The sequence below is a fragment of the Salvelinus fontinalis genome, chromosome 4, assembly GCF_029448725.1.
Source record: "Salvelinus fontinalis isolate EN_2023a chromosome 4, ASM2944872v1, whole genome shotgun sequence".
In the NCBI taxonomy this organism is placed as follows: Eukaryota; Metazoa; Chordata; class Actinopteri; order Salmoniformes; family Salmonidae; genus Salvelinus; species Salvelinus fontinalis.
In genome coordinates, this window is record NC_074668.1 from 52,121,683 (window position 1) to 52,147,597 (window position 25,915).

Genomic DNA, 25,915 nt, shown 5'->3' on the forward strand with positions numbered 1-25,915 from the left:
TTACAGGGAAGACACAATATGTAAATCTATTAGCTAACCACGATAGCAAAAGACACCATTTTTCCACCATTTTATTTCCTGCATAGGTAGCTATCACAATTTCGACCAAATAAAGATATAAATAGCCACTAACCAAGAAACAACTTCATCAGATGACAGTCTGATAACATATTTATTGTATAGCATATGTTTTGTTAGAAAAATGTGCATATTTCAGGTATAAATCATAGTTTACCATTGCAGCCACCATCACAACTCTCACCAAAGCAACTAGAATAACTACAGAGACCAACGTGAATTACCTAAATACTCATCATAAAACATTTATGAAAAATACACAGCGTACAGCAAATGAAAGACAAAGATCTTATGAATCCAGACAATAATTCAGATTTTAAGTGTTTTATAGAGTTTGTTCGAAAATGTGCATATTTAGCGGCACAAATCGTGGTTATACAATGAGAATAGTAGCCAGGCTGCCAACAATGTCTGGAGAAATCTTGGGAGAGGCACCTAATCTTATCAGTAACTAATCTTAAACTTGACTAAAAAATACAGGGTGGACAGCAAATGAAAGATACATTAGTTCTTAATGCAATCGCTGTGTTACATTTTTAAAATTAACGTTACTACGACATACAGCGTGCGTTAAAGCGAGACCGCACCGAAATTAATGGCGGAATATGAGTTTTACATTTTTCAACAGAACAACGAATTAACATCATAAATACTTTTTACCTTTTGATGAGCTCCCATCAGAATCTTGGGCAAGTTGGCCTTTGTCCAAAAGAATCGTTGCTCGGTTGTAGATTGTCGCCTTCAACTTTGGAATTAGCAGTAAACATTAGCCATGTGGCCCAGACGTGCCCAACTCACCAGAACGCAGCACAAATAAATACCCGAAAATCGCAATATACTGATAAACTGATATAACTCGGTTCAAAATAACAACATTATGATGTCTTTAACACCTATATCGAATAAAATCAGAGCCGGATATATCTAAGGGCTATAACGGGAGCTTTCTAGAACGCCATCCTGAGGTCTGTCTTGCGTCATGGCGAACGAAGGAAAGAGGACCCCACGTTGCCAGCCCATTTATAAGGCCTCTGATCTGCCTAGCAACTCCATTCCAATTCTCACTATTTGCTGACATCCAGGGGAAGGCGTATGCAGTGCATCTCAACCAATAGAATACATGCAAATTAATAAACCGACCTCAGAACACAACACAGCGCGCCTCCAACCCGGAAGCCAGCCACACCAATGTGTCGGAGGAAACACCGTGTACCTGGCCCCTTTGGTTAGCGCACACTGCGCCCGGCCCGCCACAGGAGTCGCTGGAGCGCAATGAGACAAGGATATCCCTACCGGCCAAACCCTCCCTAACCCGGACGACTCTATGCCAATTGTGCGTCGCCCCACGAACCTCCCGGTCGCGGCCGGCTGCGACAGAGCCTGGGCGCAAACCCAGAGACTCTGGTGGCGCAGCTAGCACTGCGATGCAGTGCCCTAGACCACTGCCCCACCCGGGAGGCCACCTTTATTTAACTAGGCAGACCAGTTAAGAACAAATTATTATTTACAATGACGGCCTACCCCGGCCAAACCCTAACTGAGACGACGCTGGGCAAATTCTGCGCCACCCTATGGGACTCCCAATCATGGACGGTTGGGAATTGAACCAGGGTCTGTGGTGACGCCTCTAGCACTGAGATGCAGTGCCTTAGACCGCTGTGCCATCTGATGCTAACTGCCTACCAAACTTGCTAACTGACTGGTACTCAGCATTCCATTGTCCCTTTAATCACTCTGACATCAATGCAAAAATAATGAAAAATTGAATCAAACACTTCATGAGAGCCCATGAGCTCATGTTGCACAACATTTCTTTAGGCTATTCAATTGCGCAAGAAAACAGTGATGGCCTCTTAAAAATAGGATTATTGTGTCAGAAAATTACAAGTTTATGTTTATAATACTGTTTATACATCAAAGGGTCTCATCTGTGTCTGTTGTTCGAGTTGGGCCTGTGGGGTTTGAGCTGATAATTGATTGACTTGGTGATAACCTACAGCTGGCATTCCATAGACAGGATGTGGGGTGGTTGTAACTGGGATAGAGAGGAGTAGAACCAAGGCCTCAATGGTTCTTAGACATCCTGGCATCTGGTAAATTAGGCCAGGGTTGGGGGTTAAGATGACGCCAGGTGCAGATAAAGACAGGATGAGTCCAGTCTGCCCTTTGATCTGCATGACAAAGCATTTTAGTCATCCTATATAAGATGTATGTTTTTTAATTATTAGTTAGGCTCTCTGCCTAACAGTCAAGACTTTTGTGCTGACTGTTTCATTATTACAATAATTTATCAATATTAAAACATTTTAGTCATCCTATATAAGATTTATTAAAAAAATATTTAAAAAACACTTAGTGATCCCTTCACGTGCGGGATTGATTTGACAACACCCAGTAAAATAGCAGCGCGCCAAATTCAAAAACAGAAATACTCATAATAATAAATCATACAAGTGTTATACATCGGATTAAAGATGAACTTCTTGTTAATCCAGCCACAGTGTCAGATTTCAAAAAGGCTTTACGGCGAAAGCAAACCATGCTATTATCTGAGGACAGCACCCCATCAAACATACACATGAAAATCATAATTCAACCCGCCAGGCACGACACAAGTCAGAAATAACATGCACTGCTCAAAAAAATAAAGGGAACACTAACTCCAAGTCAGCTGGAGGTCATTTTGCAGGGCTCTGGCAGTGCACCTCCTTGCACAAAGGCGGAGGTACCGGTCCTGCTGCTGAGTTGTTGCCCTCCTACGGCCTCCTCCACGTCTCCTGATGTACTGGCCTGTCTCCTGGTAGCGCCTCCATGCTCTGGACACTACGCTGACAGACACAGCAAACCTTTTTGCCACAGCTCGCATTGATGTGCCATCATGGATGAACTGCACTACCTGAGTCACTTGTGTGGGTTGTAGACTCTGTCTCATGCTACCACTAGAGTGAGAGCACCGCCAGCATTCAAAAGTGACCAAAACGTCAGCCAGGAAGCATAGGAACTGAGAAGTGGTCTGTGGTCACCACCTGCAGAATCACTCCTTTTTTGGGGGTGTCTTGCTAATTGCCTATAATTTCCACCTTTTGTCTATTCCATTTGCACAACAGCATGTGAAATTTATTGTCAATCAGTGTTGCTTCCTAAGTGGACAGTTTGATTTCACAGAAGTGTGATTGACTTGGAGTTACATAGTGTTGTTTAAGTGTTCCCTTTATTTTTTTGAGCAGTGTATAATTCATGCCTTATCTTTGAAGATCTTCTTCTGTTGGCACTCCAGTATGTCCATTAAACATTCTGTTGTTATATCCCCAAAATGTCCATTTATTTGGAGCGTTTGATTCTGAAAATACACCGGTTACAACCTGCGCAACATGACTACAAAATATCTAATAAATTACCTGTAATCTTGATCCAAACATTTAAAACAACTTTCCTAATACAACTTTAGGTATTTTTTAACGTAAAGAATCGATAAAATTTAAGACGGAAAAACCTGTGTTCAATAGCGGATAAAAACAAAGTGGAACGAGCTTTCAGGTCGTGCGCCCCAACCACAACAGTACACTTCACTCTACCCTTGTTCTGAACTGCCCTACTTCATTTCTCAAAGGAAAAACATCAACCAATTTCTAAAGACTGTTGACATCCAGTGGAAGCGAACTGCAAGCAAGTGCCTTAGAAATCTAGATCCTCATAGAAAACCCATTGAAAAGAGTGACCTAAAAAAATTCATCCTGGATGGTTTGTCCTCGGGGTTTTGCCTGCCAAATAAGTTCTATTATACTCAGACATCATTTTAAGTGTTAGAAACTTTAGAGTGTTTTCTATCCAAATCTACCAATTATATGCATATCCTAGCTTCTGGGCCTGAGTAGCAGGCAGTTTACTTTGTGCGCACTTTTCATCCGGACGTGAAAATAGTGCCCCCTAGCCTTAAGAAGTTTAATTAAGAGAGTTGGGCTGACGGTTTCATTATTGCAATAATTTATCTATTTTAAATAAGTATGATTGTTTGAAGAAATGACCAAGTCTATCTCAGTACTGAATTTCCACAACATTTTTGGTGACGGGGATAGTATCTGCAACTTCACCTGTTGACCGCTCCTGAAGATCTGGGTAAACTGTGTATCAGTTTTGGATCAGAAGTTGGGATCTCAGGGTTAACCACGCTTATTATTGAGCAGCTGGACCCGCCTATGATCTGAGAGGTAGCGGGCACGGGTGAATACCAGATCTCGGGACATAGTACTGAGAGAGGTAGGCTTGGACAAAAAAAATCAATAAGTGATGAAATTATAAATAAAAAATACATGCCCTGTTTCTTAAAGAAGGCCACAGCTAAGGTGAATAACAGGACTGAGTTGAGTTGATAAGTGTTCTTAAGTGAGTTATCCTTGGGCATGATTGTTAATTAGCCAGTCGAGGGCAACCTAAACTCCAGTCCGTGGTACTGACTTGATCACAGTAGGACTGGTGAGGTTTGTGGGAACAAGGGACCAGAGCCTGGTGACACCCTGCGGGGGCACTAGTCCTGGCGAAGTTCTATTAGACGAGGGACCTGCGCCCGGTGACACCTGAAAGTACGCTGGCCCTGGCGAAGTCTAATTATAATTTGTTTTGTTAAATTAGGTAAACGGGTATGCCCTGGGTTACTATTGTTAGGTGTTATTGTGCGTGTTTTGTTATTCCTGATACTTAGAAAATACGAGGTAAGGTTGGATTTTTGCAGGGACCGTGTTGCATAATTACATAGGAGACATGGGTACTCTGTAGGTAGTTTTGCACATTCGGATAGACATAAAATAATCTATACCATAGTAATCGCAGTAGGTGGTATCCCAGTATGGATACAATACCCCATTGTGGGACTGCTAATTAGGCAATATTTTGATAATGGTATGGGTTTCACTGTTTATTTAGACAGGGTTTTGACGTCTTAAAACAGCGCTAACCAGTTTTCCTCTTGTCTGTCTCATTCCCATCTGTGTTTTTTGTTTGTGTTGTCTGTGAATGTGATATGAGTGTGTGAGGGAAGTATGTTTTCGGAACAGTACTGTGTGAATGAGAGTTTTGTGAGTCTAGAAATAAGTGTTAATCTTATGTTTGCATAATAAGATATGTAGCATTGTCTTGGGGTCCGTTCAACACTGCCTATCATAGAATATCCCGGAGTGGTATTATTAAGTGGTAGATGTTATTTCTGGAAGACTAGAGAACCGTTGAGTATTATTCCCATAGGGCTGCATCCGAGAAACTAACGTTTTTGGGTTCCGCTGGGAGTGTATGCATCAGGAGTTGTTGGAAACGCACATGGAGGGATTCCATGATGTGAGTACCTAAGATTTCCTACGTTATATATTGATTCTGTGAGACACGGGGGGGGGGGGGGGGGGAATGAATGAGAAATTGTATGTCTGTATAATCGATTACTGGAGATTTGATAAGTAATACCGGGAATATAATGAGATGCAATTTAAACAACCTATACGTAGACGTATGTAGGTTCAGAGTGGTCTTTTTATGGATCATTTGTTAGAGAGAACGTTAAAGCATTATGTGACTGTATACAGGATCTGGGAGAGTCTCAGAAAAAAGATTGGCATATATTAAAACCTCAAGGAGAGAGGAGCAGAAATAAACATAATAGAAGATGTACACTAAAGCAAAGTCATAAAGACACTAATAGAAGTGCATGAGCATTCTTCCAATTTGGCTCGAATATGAAAAAATCTAATCATGGATAAAATTCTGCAAAATTTCCCTGCTGACAGGGAAATTCAGGGATGCATTTGTGACTGGGCACAATATAACAGAAGAGTCATTAGCTCAATACACCAGCGTTTTCATCTTATATCTATCAGTGTAATCACACTAACTGTACTATTTGTGAAGTAATTTGGGTATGGATATTGTTAAATGGGGTACTTGGTAAATTCGCTCAGAATTTTGTTTGGATTTCAGAGCACTGGTTTGAATGTACCAGAGTGCAAAATAGCTGTTGAATTTACCAATGCTCAACGCCGGTTGAAAATGGCTGTTGTCAGTAGACGTTAGGGAAGTAACGTAATTATGTAATAACATGAAATTATTGCCAGCAGCACAGTTAGTCACCAACGTTTTGAATAACATTAAAAAAGCCTAACCAGCTCTGCAAGGTGAGTAGAATGGAGAGTGAAGATGTATTCTCTTTGTGTCAGGAAGTAGTGTTAGCTAGCCAACTTTAGCCAGTTAGCTTGGGTGTGAGGTATTTTGTGAGGTCAGATAGCTTCGATGAACCCTGCTCCTTAGCAGATTTTGGGATTGAATAATCCTTGTGAGAATCAAGGACAGTAGATATTAGATAACATAGTAAAGAGCACGATTTATGTTTACAAATAGTCAAACTTTGTTTCATGCCGCATTTAAACAATTGCTAAAGGGTGTAGATTTGAGGGTTTTGTGTTGATACAATATAAAGTGAATTTGTTATTGGTGTGAAAAGACGAAGAAACTCATACCAAACATCGCCACATTAGTAAACTATGTGGTAGAGCAGGGTCACAAGGATTATATGGTTAAGTACAACCGGCAAAACGAGAACATATTTGGGGCTTTCGAGAACATTGCGACTCAGGAAAACCCTAGTTTTAATCTCGTGAGACACTTTAGTTTTATTTTAAAGTATATTTATTGAATTGAAGAAAGGGAGGAAGAGAGAGTAATTAAAGTGGGCTCCCTGAGAACCGAAGTTATGTTTGTTTTGACTATAATTAAAGAAAATGTTCACCTGGTAACAATGTGAGACAGAAAGACAGAGGTAGAGTACAGTAGAGATTGTAGGGGGCTTTCTGAGTTTAAGGGAAGAGCTGACAAGGTAAAGATCTGTAATCCTGCCCCTGAACAAGGCAGTTAACCCACTGTTCCCCAGTAGGCCGTCATCGTAATTAAGAATTAGTTCTTAACCTCTACCGAGCACCTACCCCGGGTCCGGGAGCACCCCCCCCCACACACTGATTAGCATCGCAAGCATAGCGTCACAATTAAATAGTAGCATCTAAATATCATTAAATCACAAGTCCAAGACACCTAATGAAAGATACAGATCCTGTGAATAAAGCCACCATTTCAGATTTTTAAAATGTTTTACAGGGAAGACACTATGTAAATCTATTAGCTAAACACGTTAGCAAAAATCACCATTTTTCTTGTCTACCATTTTCTCTCAACACCAGTAGCTATCACCAATTCGGCTAAACTAAGATATTGATAGCCCCTAACCAAGAAAAAACCTCCTCAGATGACAGTCTGATAACATATTTATGGTATAGGATAGGTTTTGTTAGAAAAATGTGCATATTTCAGGTAGATGTCATAGGTTACAATTGCACCCACCGTCACAAATGGACTAGAATAACTACATAGAGCAATGTGTTTACCTACTTACTAATCATCAAACATTTCGTAAAAATACACAGCATACACTAATCGAAAGACACAGATCCTGTGAATACAGACAATATTTCATATTTTCTAAGTGTCTTAAAGCGAAAACACAATAAATCGTTATATTAGCATAGCACATAGCACATAGCAGCCCAGCATTGATTCTAGCCAAAGTGAGCGATAACGTAAACATCGCCAAAATCTATTAATTTTTTCACTAACCTTCTCAGAATTCTTCCGATGACACTCCTGTAACATCACATTACACAATCCATATAGAGTTTGATCGAAAATGTGGATATTTTGCGGCACAAATCGTGCTTACACAATGGAAATACTGTCCAACTACTCAAGCAATCTGTCCGGAAGCATCATGATAATACAACTATTTTTATCGAAAACTATTCATAAACTTGACAAAAAAAATACAGGTTGGACATGAAATGAAAGATGTATTAGTTATTAATGCAACCGCAGAGTTAGATTTTTAAAATTAACGTTACTAGACATACAGTGTGCGTTACAGCCAGACTAGTGACGCAATAACGGCGTCACTAATCACCATTATTGAGTTTACATTTTTCCACATAAAAACGGAATAACATCATAAATAGCTCTTACTTTTCGACGAGCTTCCATCAGAATCTTGCCATGGTGGTTCTTTGTCCAAAAGAATCGTTGCTTGGTTGTAAAACGTTGCATTCAACTTATGATATAGCAGCTAACTATAGCTAACAATTGCTAACATTAGCTAACGTGTCCAAATCCTCAATACGCAATACTGAGGAAATTCCGAAAAATAGCAATATACTCGCATAATCTGATATAACTCGGTTTCAAATAGCTTCGTTATGATGTTTCTAACACCTATATCAAATTAAATTACAGACTGATATATCTAAAGTTCATTACTGAGCGCTCAAATTGAATGCCCAGGTCTCTCTCTGCGTAAAGTTCAACGTCGAAAAGATGGCGTACCTCACTCCTTGGTCTTTTATAACCTCTGAGAGTTACGTAGGAACCCCATTCCACTTCTCATTGGTTACTGACACCCAGGGGAAGGCGGGTGCAGTTCGTGTCGTTCCATAGGATATACACACCCCTTTAAACTGAACTGAGATCAGAGCTTCGCTCTCAGACCTTCGCAAAACCTGTCATGGATTTCGCTGTAGAAAAAGTTCTGTTCCACTCAGAGACATAATTCAAACGGCTATAGAAACTAGATAGTGTTTTCTATCCAATAATAACAATAATATGCATATTGTACGATCAAGAATTGAGTAGGAAGCCGTTTCATCTGTAGAGACAATTATGCTAATTTGAAACAGCACCCCCTATAGTCGCAAGAAGTTAATTGACTTCCCTAGTTAAATAAAGGTTAACAGGAACAATTTAAGATGAAACTGCTATTACAAATGTTGTTGGACATTTGGTCTAGTAACGATACCAGGATTATTTTACATGGTTATGGAAAAGAGATACCAGTCATATAATACAATATGGGAGTGAATTCTTACTCTGTGGCGAGATACAAGGGTAGCGCATGCTAAATTAAGCGCACATAAACGTTGGGGTACATTAAAACAAACAATCATGTTTTGTTTGTAGTTAAAACCTTTGGGTTGCTGATTATGATATTAGTATAGTGAATGCTAAAGAAATTTACATTTCTCTTCCAGGAGAATGGGGGTAGTCATGTTCTCTCTCTTTGAAACGTTTCCTGAGGCTATGGTAGTTAGTATAAAGGTATCCGGATTAAGCCGTAAACTACCAAATTAAATGAGGCCATTTTTGTTTGTTTTTAACATATGGTTTGCAGGCACCCACACACTTGTTATTAATATTCTTTAGTGTTTTAAAATGGTATGTATGATTTATTGTGTGTTGTATTTCATTTGGTTTTAGTAGATTTTTCACAGGTTGGAGATGCGGTATTTTAAAGACACACACACACATGGAATTTTCGGAAGTTTCTATTTTCAGAGTTTTAATTGACCATGTGAATTATTTAGATGATAAATATACTGAATAAACTTACTGTAAACCTGGGATATGAAATGTTTTACTGTTTTCTTTAAAGATGAATTAGTCTAATATAGTAAGAGACACTTATTTGAAGGGTTTGAAATAGAGGTCGACCGATTAATCCGAATGGCCGATTTTAATTATGGCCGATTTTCAAGTTTTCATAACAATCTGAAATCGGTATTTTTGGACACTGATTTTGCCGATTAAAAAAAAAATGTATTTTTTACACCTTTATTCAACTAGGGAAGTCAGTTAAGAACACATTCTTATTTTCAATGATGGCCTAGGAACGGTGGGTTAACTGCCTTGTTCAGGGGCAGAACGACAGATTTTTACCTTGTCAGCTCAGGGATTCAATCTTGCAACCTTACGGTTAACTAGTCCAACGCTCTAACCACCTGCCTCACGAATGCAGTAAGAAGCCAAGATAAGTTGCTAGCTAGCATTAAACTTATCTTATAAAAAACAATCAATCAATCATATTCACTAGTTATAACTACACATGGTTGGTGATATTACTAGTTTATCTAGCGTGTCCTGCGTTGCATATATTTGATGCGGTGCGCATTCGCGAAAAAGGGCTGTCGTTGCTCCAAAGGGTACCTAACCATAAACATCAATGCCTTTCTTAAAATCAATACGCAGAAGTATATATTTTTAAACCTGCATATTTAGCTAAAAGAAATCCAGTCTAGCAGGCAATATTAACCAAGTGAAATTGTGTCACTTCTCTTGCGTTTTTTTGCATGCAGAGTCAGGGTATATGCAACAGTTTGGGCCGCCTGGCTCATTGCGAACTAATTTGCCAGAATTTTAGGTAATTATGACATTGAAGGTTGTGCAATGTAACAGCAATATTTAGACTTAGGGATGCCATCCGTTAGATAAAATACGGAACGGTTCCGTATTTCACTGAAAGAATAAACGTTTTGTTTTTGAAATGATAGTTTTCGGATTCGACCATATTAATGACCAAAGGCTTGTATTTCTGTGTGTTATTATGTTATAATTAAGTCTATGATTTGATAGAGCAGTCTGACTGAGCGATGGTAGGCACCAGCAGGCTCGTAAGCATTCATTCAAACAGCACTTTCGTGCTTCAAGCATTGCGCTGTTTATGACTTCAAGCCTATCAACTCACGATATTAGGCTGGTGTAACCGATGTGAAATGGCTAGCTAGTTAGCGGGGTGAGCGCTAATAGCGTTCCAAACCTCACTCGCTCTGAGACTTGGAGTAGTTCCCCTTGCTCTACATGGGTAACGCTGCTTCGAGGGTGACTGTTGTCGATGTGTTCCTGGTTCGAGCCCAGGTAGCGGCGAGGAGAGGGATGGAAACTTTACTGTTACACTGGCAATACTAAAGTGCCTATAAGAACATCCAATAGTCAAAGGTATATGAAATACAAATGGTATAGAGAGAAATAGTCCTATAATAACTACAACCTAAAACTTCTTACCTGGGAATATTGAAGACTCATGTTAAAAGGAACCACCAGCTTTCATATGTTCTCTTGTTCTGAGCAAGGAACTTAAACTTTGGCTTTCTTACATGGCACATATTGCACTTTTACTTTCTTCTCCAACACTTTGTTTTTGCATTATTTAAACCAAATTGAACATGTTTCATTATTTATTTGAGGCTAAATTGATTTTATTGATGCATTATATTAAGTTAAAATAAGTGTTCATTCAGTATTGTTGTAATTGTCATTATTCCAAATACATTTTTTTTTTTTTAAATCGTCCGATTAATCGGTATCGTCTTTTTTGGTCCTCCAATAATCGGTATCGGCGTTGAAAAATCATAATCGGTCGACCTCTAGTTTGAATGACCTCTGTCCTGACTTTCTAGTGTGGTTTGATGTCCCTCACTGGAATGCCGAGAGACATTGGATGATGATTTAGATGTCATATGTAATACTGTTTTGAAGGTAATTTTGTAATACTGATAATTATGGATACGTTTTATAACTCATAGGACCACGAAAAAAATAGTCCTGTCTCTAGTCTATTTTACTATGAAGTTAAGTTTTTGTTTGTTACTAATGGTAGTAATTCGAATTTGATTTGTAGTTTTGTTTTTACACATTAGTCACTGAATTATGTGTCAAAATGGGGGAATTACCAGTATTGAGGTTTTTGGATTGAAGTTTACACACCTTAATTAAGTGATATATATATATATATATATATATATATAGAAAAATATATATATATATATATATATATATATATAGAAATATATATATATATATATATAGAAATGTTTAGTGATGTATGAAGGAGTGTTTTGTTCCGTTTGTTTTGTTTCGATAAATCTCACCAGATTGGGTCTGCTGGATGATCGGGATAATTTCCTGAACCTATGACTCTGCGATTAGGTTGAAGCATTGTTTCAACAGAATGTGATGTTATTATAATTATTTTCACATGTGTTTTAGAGATTTGCATTAAGAATATTGGTAGTAGTAATAATTTGTCATACAGTAGATAATTTGTTTGGATTTCTTGAATGCTTGTCTGGATTTCCTGAATCGGAACTGAACTGTTGTTCTGGTCTGTCGTCTCCCTCAAGGTTATAATAAGCATAAGCAGGGACAATTTGACCAAACGGTGTGGACCTCAAAACTCCCTGTAACCGCCTGAAGAAATGGCGTGCACTATGGCCGGTGTCCTGCACCACTTCTATCGAGAGACCTGAGTCCGAACCAGCAACCTTGTACAGCATCTAGTTTAAATGATCAAATGCCTTCTCTCAGGAGTGCAACAGAAGTCCACGTGGAGTGAGCATGAAGAGAGATCCGTTCCAAAACTTCTCATATTGCTGTTATACTGGTTGGCAAATGGACAAGACATAATGAGTTGTGGTGGGGTTCTGGTGAGACATTGAAATTGGGTCATTGTTATGGGCCATCCACTTTGAACTGTGAAGCTGTCTGAAGAAAAATGAAGAAATGCCAGAAGACTGAGTGCCGGAGAAGGGAGTGGGTTGGTCAACTGTGCTCGTAATTGATTTGGACTGGTCTAAAATTGATATTTGGGGTATCAGGTTGATTATGGAGGTTCACACTGCTAAATTTATAATAATTTAGGCTAAGAATGCATTGGGATACTTATCTGTAATTATAACCCTAATGAGAGTTAATTGGGTTTTAATAATGATTTGGTAATTATTTCCCTGACCTATTCCTGACTACATCTCTGAAGAGGACTCCAATTCTGAGCATAAGGACCCAATCACCGCATTCTTATCGGCAGACTCAATTGCCTTGGTTTCTCAAATGACTGCCTCGCCTCGTTCACCAACTACTTCTCAGACAGAGTTCAGTGTGTCAAATCAGATGGCCTGTTGTCCGGACCTCTGGCAGTCTCTATGGGGGTGCAACAGGGTTCAATTCTCGGGCTGACGCTTTTCTCTATATATCAATGATGGCGCTCTTGCTGCTGGTGATTCTCTGATCCAACTCTACGCAGACGACCCCATTCTGTATACCTCTGGCCCTTCTTTGGACACTGTGCTAACAAACCTCCAAATGAGCTTCAACTCCATACACGCCCATACGCCCTTCCGTGGCCTCCAACTGCTTTTAAATACTAGTAAAACTAAGTGTATGCTCTTCAATCGATTGCTGCCTGCACCCTCCCGCACGACTAGCATCACAGCTCTGTACGGTTCTGACCTAGAATGTGGACAACTACAAATACCTAGGTGTCTGGTTAGATTGTTAACTCTCCTTCCAGACTCACATTAATCATCTCCAATCCAAAATTAAATCTAGAATCGGTTTCCTATTTCGCAACAAAGCCTCTTTCACTCATGCCGCCAAACATACCCTCGTAAAACGGACTATCCTATCGATCCTTGACTTCGGCAATGTAATTTAAAAAATAGCCACCAACACTCTACTCAGCAAACTGGATGTAGTCTATCACAGTGCCATCCGTTTTATCACCAAAGCCCCATATACTCGCCACCACTGTGACCTGTATGCTCTCTTTGGCTGGCCCTCACCACATATCTGTCGCCAAACCCTCTGGCTCCAGGTCATCTATAAGTCTTTGCTAGGTAAAGCCCCACCTTATCTCAGCTCACTGGTCACCATAGCAACACCCGTAGCATACTCTCCAGCAGGTATATTGTACTAGTCATCCCCAAAGCTAACACTTCCTTTGGCCGCCTTTCCTTCCAGTTCTCTGCTGCCGATGACTGTAACGAATTGCAAAATTCTCTGAAGCTGGAGTCTTCTCTCTCCCTCTAACTTTAAGCATCAGCTGTCAGAGAATCTTACCGATCACTGTACCTGTACACAGCCAATCTGTAAATAGCACTACCTCATCCCCATATTATTACTTACCGTCTTGCTCTTTTGCACCCCAGTATCTCTACTTGCACATCATCATCTGCACAGCTATCACTCTGGTGTTCGTGCTAAATTGTAATTATTTTCACCTCTATGGCCTATTTATTGCCTACCTCCTTACTCTTCTACATTTGCACACACTGTACATAGATTTCTTTTCTTTTGTTATTGACTGTACGTTTGTTTGTAACTCTGTTGTTTTTGTTGCACTGCTTTGCTTTATCTTGGCCAGGTTGCAGTTGTAAATGAGAACTTGTTCTCAACTCGCCTACCTGGTTAAATAAAGGTAAAATAAAAACTGGGTGGACATTTTCATCAAGCTGACCCCTATCTTTGTGCATAGTGCCAGCGTGATGATTCCCCTGTTTGCTGTAATGAAGCTTGTGTGAGATTTTATTTTTCATGTTTCATTTTCTGTTTCAGCTCGACTGTGTTTAGATAAGAAAGGTCTAAAACTCAGCAACCAAAGAAAGGTTGTTTATCCTGGATGAATTGTCAGGCACCAGAAATATGTACTTTGTTTGTTTAAATGTATGTTTACCAATAATCATGTAATGCTTGTACCCTTTGATTTTTCTAGAAGGAGCTTAGCTTCTTGAGAGGAGAATGTGACAAAAAATGTCAAGATTATGTTATTACTGTTTATGCATCAAATAATGGTTGATGAGTACTCATCTGTTTCTGTGGTTCGAGATGGGCTAGTGGGGCTCGAGCTGACAATTGATTGACTTGGTGATTAAAAACCTACAGCTGGCATTCCATAGACAGGATGTGGGGTGGTTGTAACTAGAATAGAGAGGAGTAGAACAAAGGCCTCAATGGTTCTTAGACATCCTGGCATCTGGGAAATTAGGCCAGGGTTGGGGGTTAAGATAATGCCAGGTTCAGATAAAGACAGGAGAAGTCCAGGGTGGCCTATGATGCCCCTTGATCTGCATGACAAAGCATTTTAGTCATCCTATATTTGATGTATGTTTTTTTCATTATTAGTTAGGCTCTCTGCCTAACAGTCAAGACTTTTGGGCTGACGGTTTCATTATTACAATAATTTATTAATATTAAATAATTATGATTGTTTGAAGAAATTAAGTCTTTATCAGTACTGAATTTCTGCGACAGGATCCAATCAGCTTTCTATTGGCTAGGCCTACTATATTCATTTCACGACTTTCCTAATGTTAAGCACATTGCTTGTCTTTACAACAGGAGTATAGCTCACCTGGCTGGCATGAAAATTACCACAGAAAAAGTGTTCTCCCTTCTCTATTTAAGTGCATAGATGACATGTATTTTTTCCCCTGCCCCTGTTTTGAGACAGGTGCATGATAATGGTCCATTCTAAATCAAAACAAATTTCCCACATATGGTATTTAGTTTATGTAAAGACCAGATTAAATCAAGAGTAGTCTGATGGGTGACAATATTAGCTTATCACTTGTGATTTATGTTTTGTCACTTGTGAATGATGCCCAGCTTAAGGCAAGAAACAATGACTTTTTTCGAATCATAGTTGCACACCTCCTGTAGGTCTATAGGCGTATATGTTTTGATGAGGTTTGTATCACAACTAAAGTGGCCAAATAACTTCTTAAAATTAAGCACATTAATCCGCTTTACGATGGGTGTAGAGCATAACTGGCATATAATAAAAAGATTAAATGCATAATCGCTTTTGCGTTCACTTTTGATAATGGTATTTCAAATCAAAGTTCATTTGTCACGTGCGCTGAATACAACAGGTGAAGACCTTACAGTGAAATGCTTACTTACAGGCTCTAACCAATAGTGCAAAAAAGGTATTTGGTGAACAATAGGTTGGTAAAGAAATAAAACAGTAAAAAGACAGGCTTTATACAGTAGCGAGGCTATATAAGTGCAAATAGTCTGGGTAGCCATTTGATTACCTGTTCAGGAGTCTTATGGCTTGTGGAACATTCACGCGTATAGCCTACTGCCGTGTGCTCATTGCTGCGCTTATAATGTGAAGAAATAGCCTAATAGTTTATCAACATTTTAAGCTAAATGTTTTGATCTGTTGCTTGTGGTTGTATTAATTTAAGATCTTTCGCATCCCAAAACGGTCCCAGACTGTTTGGTGTATTTATTTCTAGCCCAGAATAGAATAGGTCAACTTTTGTACTATGGTGGATAATATATTGAGATAGGCTGGAGCTTTTGCTGTTCGTTAGGCCAACTCATCTTGTTGGCTGACGAAAAGTGAATGTGGACAGTTCTTCCAGTATCTTCAATATGCAATCGGAATTGGATAAGGAAGCGTGCAGTTGCGTCCCCAATGTGTCTGTCTTCACTTGTAGCCTTTGAGAAATACCCGATCACGTGAGGGAGAGGCATGTGAGTGAGAGGTGCTTCAGAGCGCGCAGCACTCAGGGAGGGCACAACGGCCACTGGTCGCGAAAGGCGTGGATTTTTTTAGGGTGCATTATGGCAGCACAAATGGGATGCTGCGGGGAAATTCAAGCCATTATCAAGTGCTTGTCAAATTGGTAATGACAAGTGTGTACAGCTGCGCAGAAGACAAAGCAGAGCTCATACCTTTTTCAAGCAATTTGAAATCGTAAAGTGCCTTTCCCAAACTGTTGCCACAAAGTTGGAAGCACAGAATCACCTAGAATGTCATTGTATGCTGTAACGTTAAGATTTCCCTTCACTGGAACTAACGGGCCTATCCCGACCATGAAAAACAGCCCCAGACCATTATTCCTCCTCCACCAAACTTTACAGTTGGCACTATGTATTCGGGCAGGTAGCGTTCTCTTGGCATCCGCCAACCCAGATTCGACAGGTTCGACTGCAAGATGGGAAAACATGATTCATCACTCTAGAGAGTGCGTTTCCACTGCTCCAGAGTCCAATGGCAGTGAGCTTTACACCACTCCAGCCGACGCTTGGCATTGCGCATGGTGATCTTATGCTTGTGTGCGGCTGCTCGGCCATGGAAACCCATTTCATGAACCTCCTGGCGAACCGTTCATGCGCTACCACTTTGCGGTCTGGGACAGCTCTAGCTGGACAGAAATTTTACGAACTGACTTTTTGGAAAGGTGGCATCCTATGATGGTGCCATGTTGAAAGTCACTGAGCTCTTCAGTAAGATCATTCTACTGCCAATGTTTTTCCTATGGAGATTGCATGGCTTTGTGCTCGATTGTATACACCTGTCAGCAACGGGTGTGGCTGAAATACCCAGATCTACAAATTCGATAGGTTGTCCACATACTTATGGCCATGTAGAGTGTATATATACATTTGAACAGTTATTACGGTGACAGCGGTCATATGGCTGGCCAATTACCGTCATCCACAAAATTCCATGACCTTCACAGCCCTACCTACTGTGTTCTCTCCTGTATAAAGGACCAGAGTGTGTGCAGATGTCAACCTCTCATCTAGAGCTGGGACATTCATTCTTGCGGCTGAAATCCCGTTAACGGGATCGATTTGACAACAGCCAGTGAAAGTGCAGGGCGCCAAATTCATCCGAACGTGAAAATAGCGCCCCCAGCCATAAAAATTAAACTGAAAATTACTGATGTTGTCTTCCTCCTTACTGAAGCATTTTGCCTGCGTTGCGAATTTTCGTTATTTTGCTACACAAAGTTTCTGTAGATTGTTGTAAAACAATGCATCTCAACAGTAATGTCTGTTATGTTGATTCCTGCTATGAAAGTAACTGGCTGTCCCCGTTTCACTAGCAGCTGCTGTTTGAGCATGCCACTATCACTCCCTCTCCCCACTGTGCGCACAAAGTAGGGAGAGATGCATTCTGAGAAGCACAAGCATATGGCCGTTGCTCAAAATGCAATTGTGGAAAAATTGTTTTCAAAGCAACTATGGCTGTTAAAGTCACAAATTTCTGTGAATGTCATTTATTTCTCATATCTAAAGACCTGGCACCACACCCTCAGGGTAATTGTTTTCCCTTAATTATATCACAATCAACCTTTATCAGTTGAAGGTAGACATAAATCGAAAAAAAAAATTTTGTATAAAATTGTCAGAAATGGGAGGCTATATATCAATAATTATGCGCCTATTTTATATAGTGCAAATACATTTTTCTGGACCCTGGATGAGGTCAGTCTAAATATTTTGGTTTCATTTTAAGACACTCCAGGAGGACTGGACTTATCCAGAGCAGATTGTGGATAAATATATTTATGGGTCAATTTATCAGGTCAATTTATTGGTCAGTTTATCGAGATATGGGTTTTTATCAATATCGCCAAGCTCTATTCTCATCTCTCTCCCCAGGTGCAGATAGGGAGCTACAGACAGTGCGACAGCTGATGGTCAACTTCCTCCAGAACCACACAAGACAGGACAGGCCTGTCAGCTGCCCTCCACTTGAGCCTTACAGGTTTGTCCAGTGGCACACCTTGGGCTTCAAGACACAGTCTTGGGACCAGAACAATTAGCCTATGCCATGGTTTGATAAATAACCTCTGTCACTTTTACACTGCCATATGTCTGCTAATACGGGTCACTGTTGGGTTGATTTTTGAATCGCTCAATGAGAAGTGAGTGGCACACAATACAGGTGATTATCATATTAAATCGACTGTCGCATTTCCTCTTTTCAGCTCTGCAGATATATTGCCTTTGATTGGTCAGAAATCCAACCAATACACAGCTGTCATTGTTGAGAACGAGGACTCCTATGTTGGCAGAGAGGTATGAGGATTTCAAATTAAACTGAACTGTACCTTTCATGGCATTCTTATACTATCAGACTTCAAAACAACGAAGTAATTTAACTTAAATGCTGCGTTATAGGGTTAATATGTGGGGGTTTAAATGTATATAAAGTAATGTCAACTGTTCTATAGGTTATCTTGGACCTGATGATGTATCAGGGGCTAACAGTGAAGAGGGCATTGAGTTCAGAAAAGAGCCTCACAGAGAAGCTTGGCATCAACTCTTTCCCCTCAGCATACCTTCTCCACCCTAATGGAACACATGCCATTCTGCATGTGTAAGTTGGCAACCTCTACTATATTTACTTCTCCAGGAGTTCTGGTTCAGATGTTGGAGACTCAACAAATGTGTTTTGGTAGTTGGCATGGCATGCCCTTTTAATGGGTTGTATGTGAACAGAATATAGCATTGTTGTTATTATTTTATTTTTTATATATATATATTTTTTTTTACAAACATGTAATTATTATTTAAAAATAATATTTCATCCCAATTATCAGTGAAATGTTTGACTTCTTTATGTAGTCTGTTTTATAAATTCAGGCATTTTAAATGTTGCTCTGATATTTCTGTATCACCAGGCAGAAAAGACTGCGCTTCTTCTTCTCCTCGTTCCTCAAGCTTCTCCTAGGGGTCCACAGAAAGCTGAGCACCTCTGGAGCACCCCAGGAGCCCCTACTGGAGGGGCCACGTGGTCCCGGGACAGCTGAGGCCTTGAAGGACTTTGAGAAGTGAGTCTGATGCTAACACAGTATCTTATGAATGAAGATGATACCAGTGGATATGTGTGGGAGCTCAGTTGCGTTCTTTGTGTGTAACCATGTCTGACCCGAGGCCCCATCATTGATTTTAAAAGTTTTGTCATTTTAGCAGATGCTCTTATCCAGAGCAACTTACAGGTGCAAGTAAGGTTAAGTGCCTTGCTCAAGGGCAAATCAACAGATTTTTCACCTAGTCTGCTCGGGGATTCAAACCAGCGACTTTTCGGTTACTGGGCCATGCTCTTAACCGCTAAGCTACCTGTCTCCCTGATTTTCTCCAGGTCCAAGGTGTACATGGCGGACCTTGAGTCAGGGTTGCACTACCTGCTGAGAGTAGAGCTGGCTACCCACCAAACCCTGGAGGGAGAAGAGCTAAAGACCTTCAAAGACTTTGTGACAGTGGTTGCTAAGGTATAAGTGCTCTAAGGCTGAAGTGGGTCCGCACAAACAAGTAAACATTATTTACCCTCTTGTTTCTATTAGAGAAGTAACATTTATCTTTTCTTTGATTCTTGAATCCCAGCTCTTCCCCGGTCGCCAGTCTGTGGTAAAACTCTTAGAGACTCTTCTGGAATGGCTGGTCAGTCTTCCCCTGGAGAAAATCCCCTTTGATGCCATCCTCGACTTGGTCAACAACAAGATGCGGGTAAGGGAGGTATTTGTGTGTTATTTCATTATCAAGTGCTCAAATAGATCAAATAAAATAGCTGTTTGGCATAGTTTAAAGGGCCATTCAGGAATAATTGGTAAAGTGGGGGAGGCTCTCCCTTTTTGCAGAAGGGGTGTAGGGGTGCATTTCTAATGGAAACAATCCATTTCCACTAGCATTGGTACTTAACCAAAAATGCTAGCCAGATTATTCTTAACATTGCTAAGTAACCAGTAATCAAATTTAGAAACAGTTTAGCGGAAACAACCACAGCCTAAGGAAGTCAAATTAGTTAAACTATCCTTTTAAAACTTCTACCACTTCTCTCTCCCGGATCCGGGATCCTCCTCATCAAAAAAGCTGACTAGCATAGCCTAGCCTAACGGGACAGGGATATAATATAATTTTCATGAAATCACAAGTCCAACACAGCAAATGAAAGATAAACATCTTGTGAATCCAGCCATCATTTCCGATTTTTTTTACAGCGAAAACACTATGTATTTCTATTAGCTAACCACAATAGCCAAACACACAACCGCATATTTTCACCATGTTTCCACCGCATAGGTAGCTTTCACAAAACCGACAAAATAGAGATAAAATTAGTCACTAACCAAGAAACAACTTCATCAGATGACAGTCTTATAACATGTTATACAATACATTTATGTTTTGTTCGAAAATGTGCATATTTGAGGTATAAATCATAGTTTTACATTGCAGCCACCATCAAAAATAGCACCAAAGCAGCCAGAATAATTAGAGAGCAACGTGAAATACATAAATACTCATCATAAAACATATATGAAAAATACATGGTGTACAGCAAATGAAAGATAAACATCTTGTGAATCCAGCCAATATTTCCGATTCTATATTGTGTTTTACAGCGAAAACATAATATAGAATTATATTAGCTTACCACAATAGCCAAACACACAAACGCATTTATTCACCGCAAAGGTAGCTTTTGCAAAAACCAGCAAAAGATATAAAATTAATCACTAAACTTGAACAAATTCATCAGATGACAGTCTTATAACATCATGTTATATAATACAATTATTTTTTTGTTCGAAAATGTGCATATTTATAGCTACAAATCCTGGTTATTCATTGTGAATACATAGCATCGATTCACCAGAATCTCCGGAGGTATTTTGGACACTCACCTAATCTGACCACTCATCATAAACTTTACATAAAAAACTTTACATAAAAATACTTGTTGTATGGCAAATGAAAGATTAGGTTCTTAATGCAACCGCTGTGTTAGATTTTTAAAAATAACTTTACCATAACATACAGCTTGCGTTATTGTGAGACAGCGCTCACCAAAACGGCGGAGAATAGGAGTCAACATTTTACACAGAAATACGAAATAACATCATAAATGTTTTCTTACTTTTGCTGAGCTTACATCAGAATGTTGTACAAGGAGTCCTTGGTCCAGAATAAATCGTTGTTTGGTTTTAGAATGTCCATTTCTTCTGTCGAATTCGCGCCACAATGCTAGCCAAGGTTGCTAACATTCCCATCCTCTCTTGACGCAAAGAACGGAAAACTCAAAGTCCCAATAAACGTTGAATAAACTGATAAAACTCGGTTGAAAAAACCTACTTTATGATGTTATTATCATATGTATCAAATAAAATCAGAGCCGGAGATATTCGCCGTGTAAACCGAACGCTTTTCAGAAGACAATGTCGAGCTCCGCCGCGCGCCTTCGAAGACAAAGTAAATTCCGGACCTGTCACTCCAAAAGCTCTCATTCGGCCTCAGATCAAGCTAGACACCCCATTCCACCTTCCACTGCCTGTTGACATCTAGTGGAAGGCGTATGAAGTGCATGCATATCGATAAATAAAAGCCAGTTGAATAGGCAGGCCCTGAAACAGAGCCTCGTTTTCAGATTTTTCACTTCCTCTTTGGAAGTTTGCTGCAAAATTAGTTCTGTTTTACTCACAGATATAATTCAAACAGTTTTAGAAACTTCTGAGTGTTTTCTATCCAATAGTAATAATAATATGCATATTGTATGATCTAGAAAAGAGTACGAGGCCGTTTCATTTGGGCACGATTTTTTCCAAAGTGAAAACAGCGCCCCCCCCTATTGACAAGAAGTAAACAACCGATGTAACAAACGGTTCACAACACTTTAAGTTAGTCCTTTGATTTTTGGTTCTTGTTCGGTTTTAGTTTAGAAAGGAAACAAGTTTTTATTTTATTTAACTAGGCAAGTCAGTTAAGAACAAATTCTTATTTACAATGACTGCCTACCCCGGCCAAACCCTAACCCGGACGACGCTGGGCCAAATGTGTGCCGCCGTATGGAACTCACAATCACGGCCGGTTGTGATAGCTTGGAATCGAACCAGGGTCTGTAGTGCCGCCTCTAGAACTGAGATGCAGTGCCTTAGACCGCTGCGCCACTCGGGAGCCCAAAACGACCACAAAAATGAGTTAACGTTTTACTCCATCGTTTGTAAACAAAGTGTTTCTGTATAGCAGTGGTAGACATTAAGAAAAATTTGCGCTGGCCACTCGTGCCATTGAAATTGGTGGCCGAGATTAAATTCTTACTAGCCAAAAATAAAGGCATTTCGAAATACTTATATTCTGTCAACTCATACCCAAATCATGCTGTTGACTCGTCATTTACCACTGCTATACAGAAACACCACTACATATCTACAATATAAAATGTTTAATACCACAATGCAACAATATCACAATGTATGCATGTGTCTGTACCTTTGTGTGTCTCTTGACAGTCCCTGTTGTTCCATAAGGTGTATTATTACCTTTTTTTAATGTATTTTTTATCTGATTTTACTGCTTGCAGCAGTTACCTGGCTCTATGTAGTACTGTGCGACTTACATAGTCTTTTCTGCTCTTGGAGACTGTGGAGAGACCTCTGGTGGCATGTCTCGTGGGGTATGCATGGGTGTCCGTATGTGCAAGTATTTTAAACAGACAGCTCGGTACAATTCAGCTTGTCAACACCCCTTACGAAAACAATTAGTGATGAAGTCAATCTCTCCTCCACTTTGAGCCAGCAGAGATTGACATGCATGTCATTAATGTTAGCTCTCTGTACTTTTAAGGGCCAGACATGCTGCCCTATTCTGAGCCAACTGCAAAAAAAAGTAATTATTGGTGGTTAAGGCAGAGCAGCGCTTTAGTATGGACAGACTTCTCTTATGGACAGACTTCTTAGCTAAAGTTGTATCAATATGTTTTGACCATGACAGTTTAAAATCCAGGGTCAATTTCCACATTCATCAGGAGACGTAGTTGAGGTTTAGGGTTTAGTGAATGATTTGTCCATAATACATTACTTTTAGTTTTGGAAATATTTAGGACTAACTTATTCCTTGCTACCCATTCTGAAACTAACTGCAGCTCTTTAACTTCTTATGGCTGCGATCCCGTTAACAGGATCGATATGACTACAGCCAGTGGAAGTGCAGGGCGCCAAATTCAAACAGAAATCTCATAATTAAAATTCCTCAAACATACAAGTATTTTATACCATTTCGATTTCAAAAAGGCTTTACAGCGAAAGCACCACAAACGATTATGTTAGGTCACCGCCAAATCACAGAAAAACACAGCCATTTTTCCAGCCAAAGACAGGAGTCACAAAAAGCAGAAATAGAGATCAAATTAATCACTAACCTTTGATCTTCATCAGATGACACTCATAGGACTTCATGTTACACAATACATGTATGTTTTGTTCGGTAAAGTTCATATTTATATAAAAAATTCTCAATATACATTACGTTATATTCAGTAGTTCCAAAAACATCCGGTGATTTTGCAGAGCCACATCAATTTACAGAAATACTCATTATAAATGTTGATGAAAATACAGATAAACTTCTCCTTAATGCAACCGCTGTGTCAGATTTAAAAAAAGCAAACCATGCAATAATCTGAGTACGGCGCTCAGAGACCCATCAAGCCAAAAAGATACCCGCCATATTGTGCAGTCAACAGAAGTCAGAAATAACATAAATATTCACTTACCTTTGATCTTCATCAGAATGCACTCCCAGGAATCCCAGTTCCACAGTAAATGTTTGATTTGTTCAATAATGTCCATCATTTATGTCCAAATAGCTACTTTTGTTAGCGCGTTTGGTAAACAAATCAAAACTCACGAAGCGTGTTCACTAGTTGCAGACGAAATGTAAAAAAGTTCCGTTACCATCCGTAGAAACATGTCAAACGAAGTATAGAATCGATCTTAGGATGTTTTTAAATCTTCAATAATGTTCCAACCGGAGAATTCCTTTGTCTTCAGAAAAAGCCAATGGAACGGGAGCTACCTCTCATCTGAATGCGCGTGACCTGCTCCTGGCACTCTGCCAGAACTCTGACTCAATCCCCTCTCATTCACCCCTCTTTACAGTAGAAGCCTCAATCTAGAGGAAGCCTTAGGAAGTGCAACATGACCAATATCCCACTATCTTCATTAGGGTCTGAGTTGAAAATCCACCAACCTCAGATTTCCCACTTGCTGGTTGGATTTTTTTCTCAGGTTTTTGCCTGCCATATGAGTTCTGTTATACTCACAGACATCATTCAAACAGTATTAGAAACTCCAGAGTGTTTTCTAATATACTAATAATATGCATATATTAGCAACTGGGACCGAGGAGCAGGCAGTTTATTCTGGGCACCTCTGGTTACATTATTCATCCAAGCTACTCAATACTGCCCCCAGCCATAAGACGTTAAAGTATCCAAAACTTTATTTTCTCAAAAACACATTTTCATTAAATGTTTGTTTTTGCCAACAAATGGCCGCGACATCCGACAGGTTCTTGTAGGCCGCCACGAAATTAGTAGGGGTGTAACCGTTCACTAAATCAATGGTTTGGTATGTACTTCTGTTCTTAGGCCACTGTTCTGTGGGGGGTTTCAGTCCAAAAGGAGGGACAACTTTTCAAATTAGCAATGGGAACATGTACATGTCAAATCCCATAGAGAATGATAACTAAATGCTAACGAGCGCATTGCGAAAATATTGTACAGTTTCACGTAAAGTATACAAGTAACTCAAATGCTACTTGCAGTTTGTTGCACACACTAAACAAATATTAACCAGCAAGGTTCTTGATCCAGGAGGGGATTCTCTGCTGTTATCAAGCAAGGCTTGATTACGTAAGGAGCTAACCACTAAGCTAGATAGCTAACTAGCTACTAAATTAGCAAACCAAATGCACAACTGGAGAGCATTTGGCACATCTTAGACAGTAAACTTATTAGTTAGAAGATATCTAGCTGGCAAACATTTAGTTGTGAATTCCATACTGTAATAAGATCACCTGGTGCATGCTGCACAACAGTGAGTGACTCACAAGGCTCCTATCTCTTGTTGTTGTGTGCTTGTAAACAGACACAACGTAACTGGGGACTACCGTAAGCTTCATAATAATGTGACAGGTGAAATGAAGAAAACAATGTTCTTTATCTCCTAACGTATTGTACAAGTTGACTGCAGGTATTTACAAATATTCAAATTTATGAAAATATTTCAAATAGTTTCAACGTTATTGAAACAGTACATTCGGAAAGTATTCAGACCCCTTGACTTTTCCCACATTTGGTTACGTTACAGCCTTATTCTAATCTACACACTATGTTTTTGCAAATTTATTTAAAAAAAACATTTACATTAGTATTCAGAACCTTTACACAGTACTTTGTTGAAGCACATTTGACAGCGATTACAGCTTCGAGTCTTCTTGGATATGACGCTACAAGATTGGCATTGCTGTATTTGGGGAGTTTCTTCCATTCTTCTCTGTAGATCCTCTCAAGCTCTGTCTGGTTGGATGGGGAGCATCACTGCACAGCTATTTTCAGGTCTCTCCAGAGATG

The 25,915-nt window shown here is 39.7% G+C and overlaps 1 protein-coding gene across 1 annotated transcript in view; it reads left to right on the forward strand.

Annotated features, from left to right (window-relative positions):
- The window catches only part of qsox2 (quiescin Q6 sulfhydryl oxidase 2), a 59,992-nt gene that overhangs the window by 27,031 nt on the left and 7,046 nt on the right, over positions 1-25,915 (forward strand). Inside the window, exons 4-9 of the mRNA XM_055920563.1 lie at positions 18,163-18,268; positions 18,492-18,582; positions 18,738-18,883; positions 19,188-19,337; positions 19,649-19,778; positions 19,891-20,013. Coding sequence (XP_055776538.1) covers positions 18,163-18,268; positions 18,492-18,582; positions 18,738-18,883; positions 19,188-19,337; positions 19,649-19,778; positions 19,891-20,013 — 746 coding nt within the window. The remainder of the gene's footprint in view (positions 1-18,162; positions 18,269-18,491; positions 18,583-18,737; positions 18,884-19,187; positions 19,338-19,648; positions 19,779-19,890; positions 20,014-25,915) is intronic.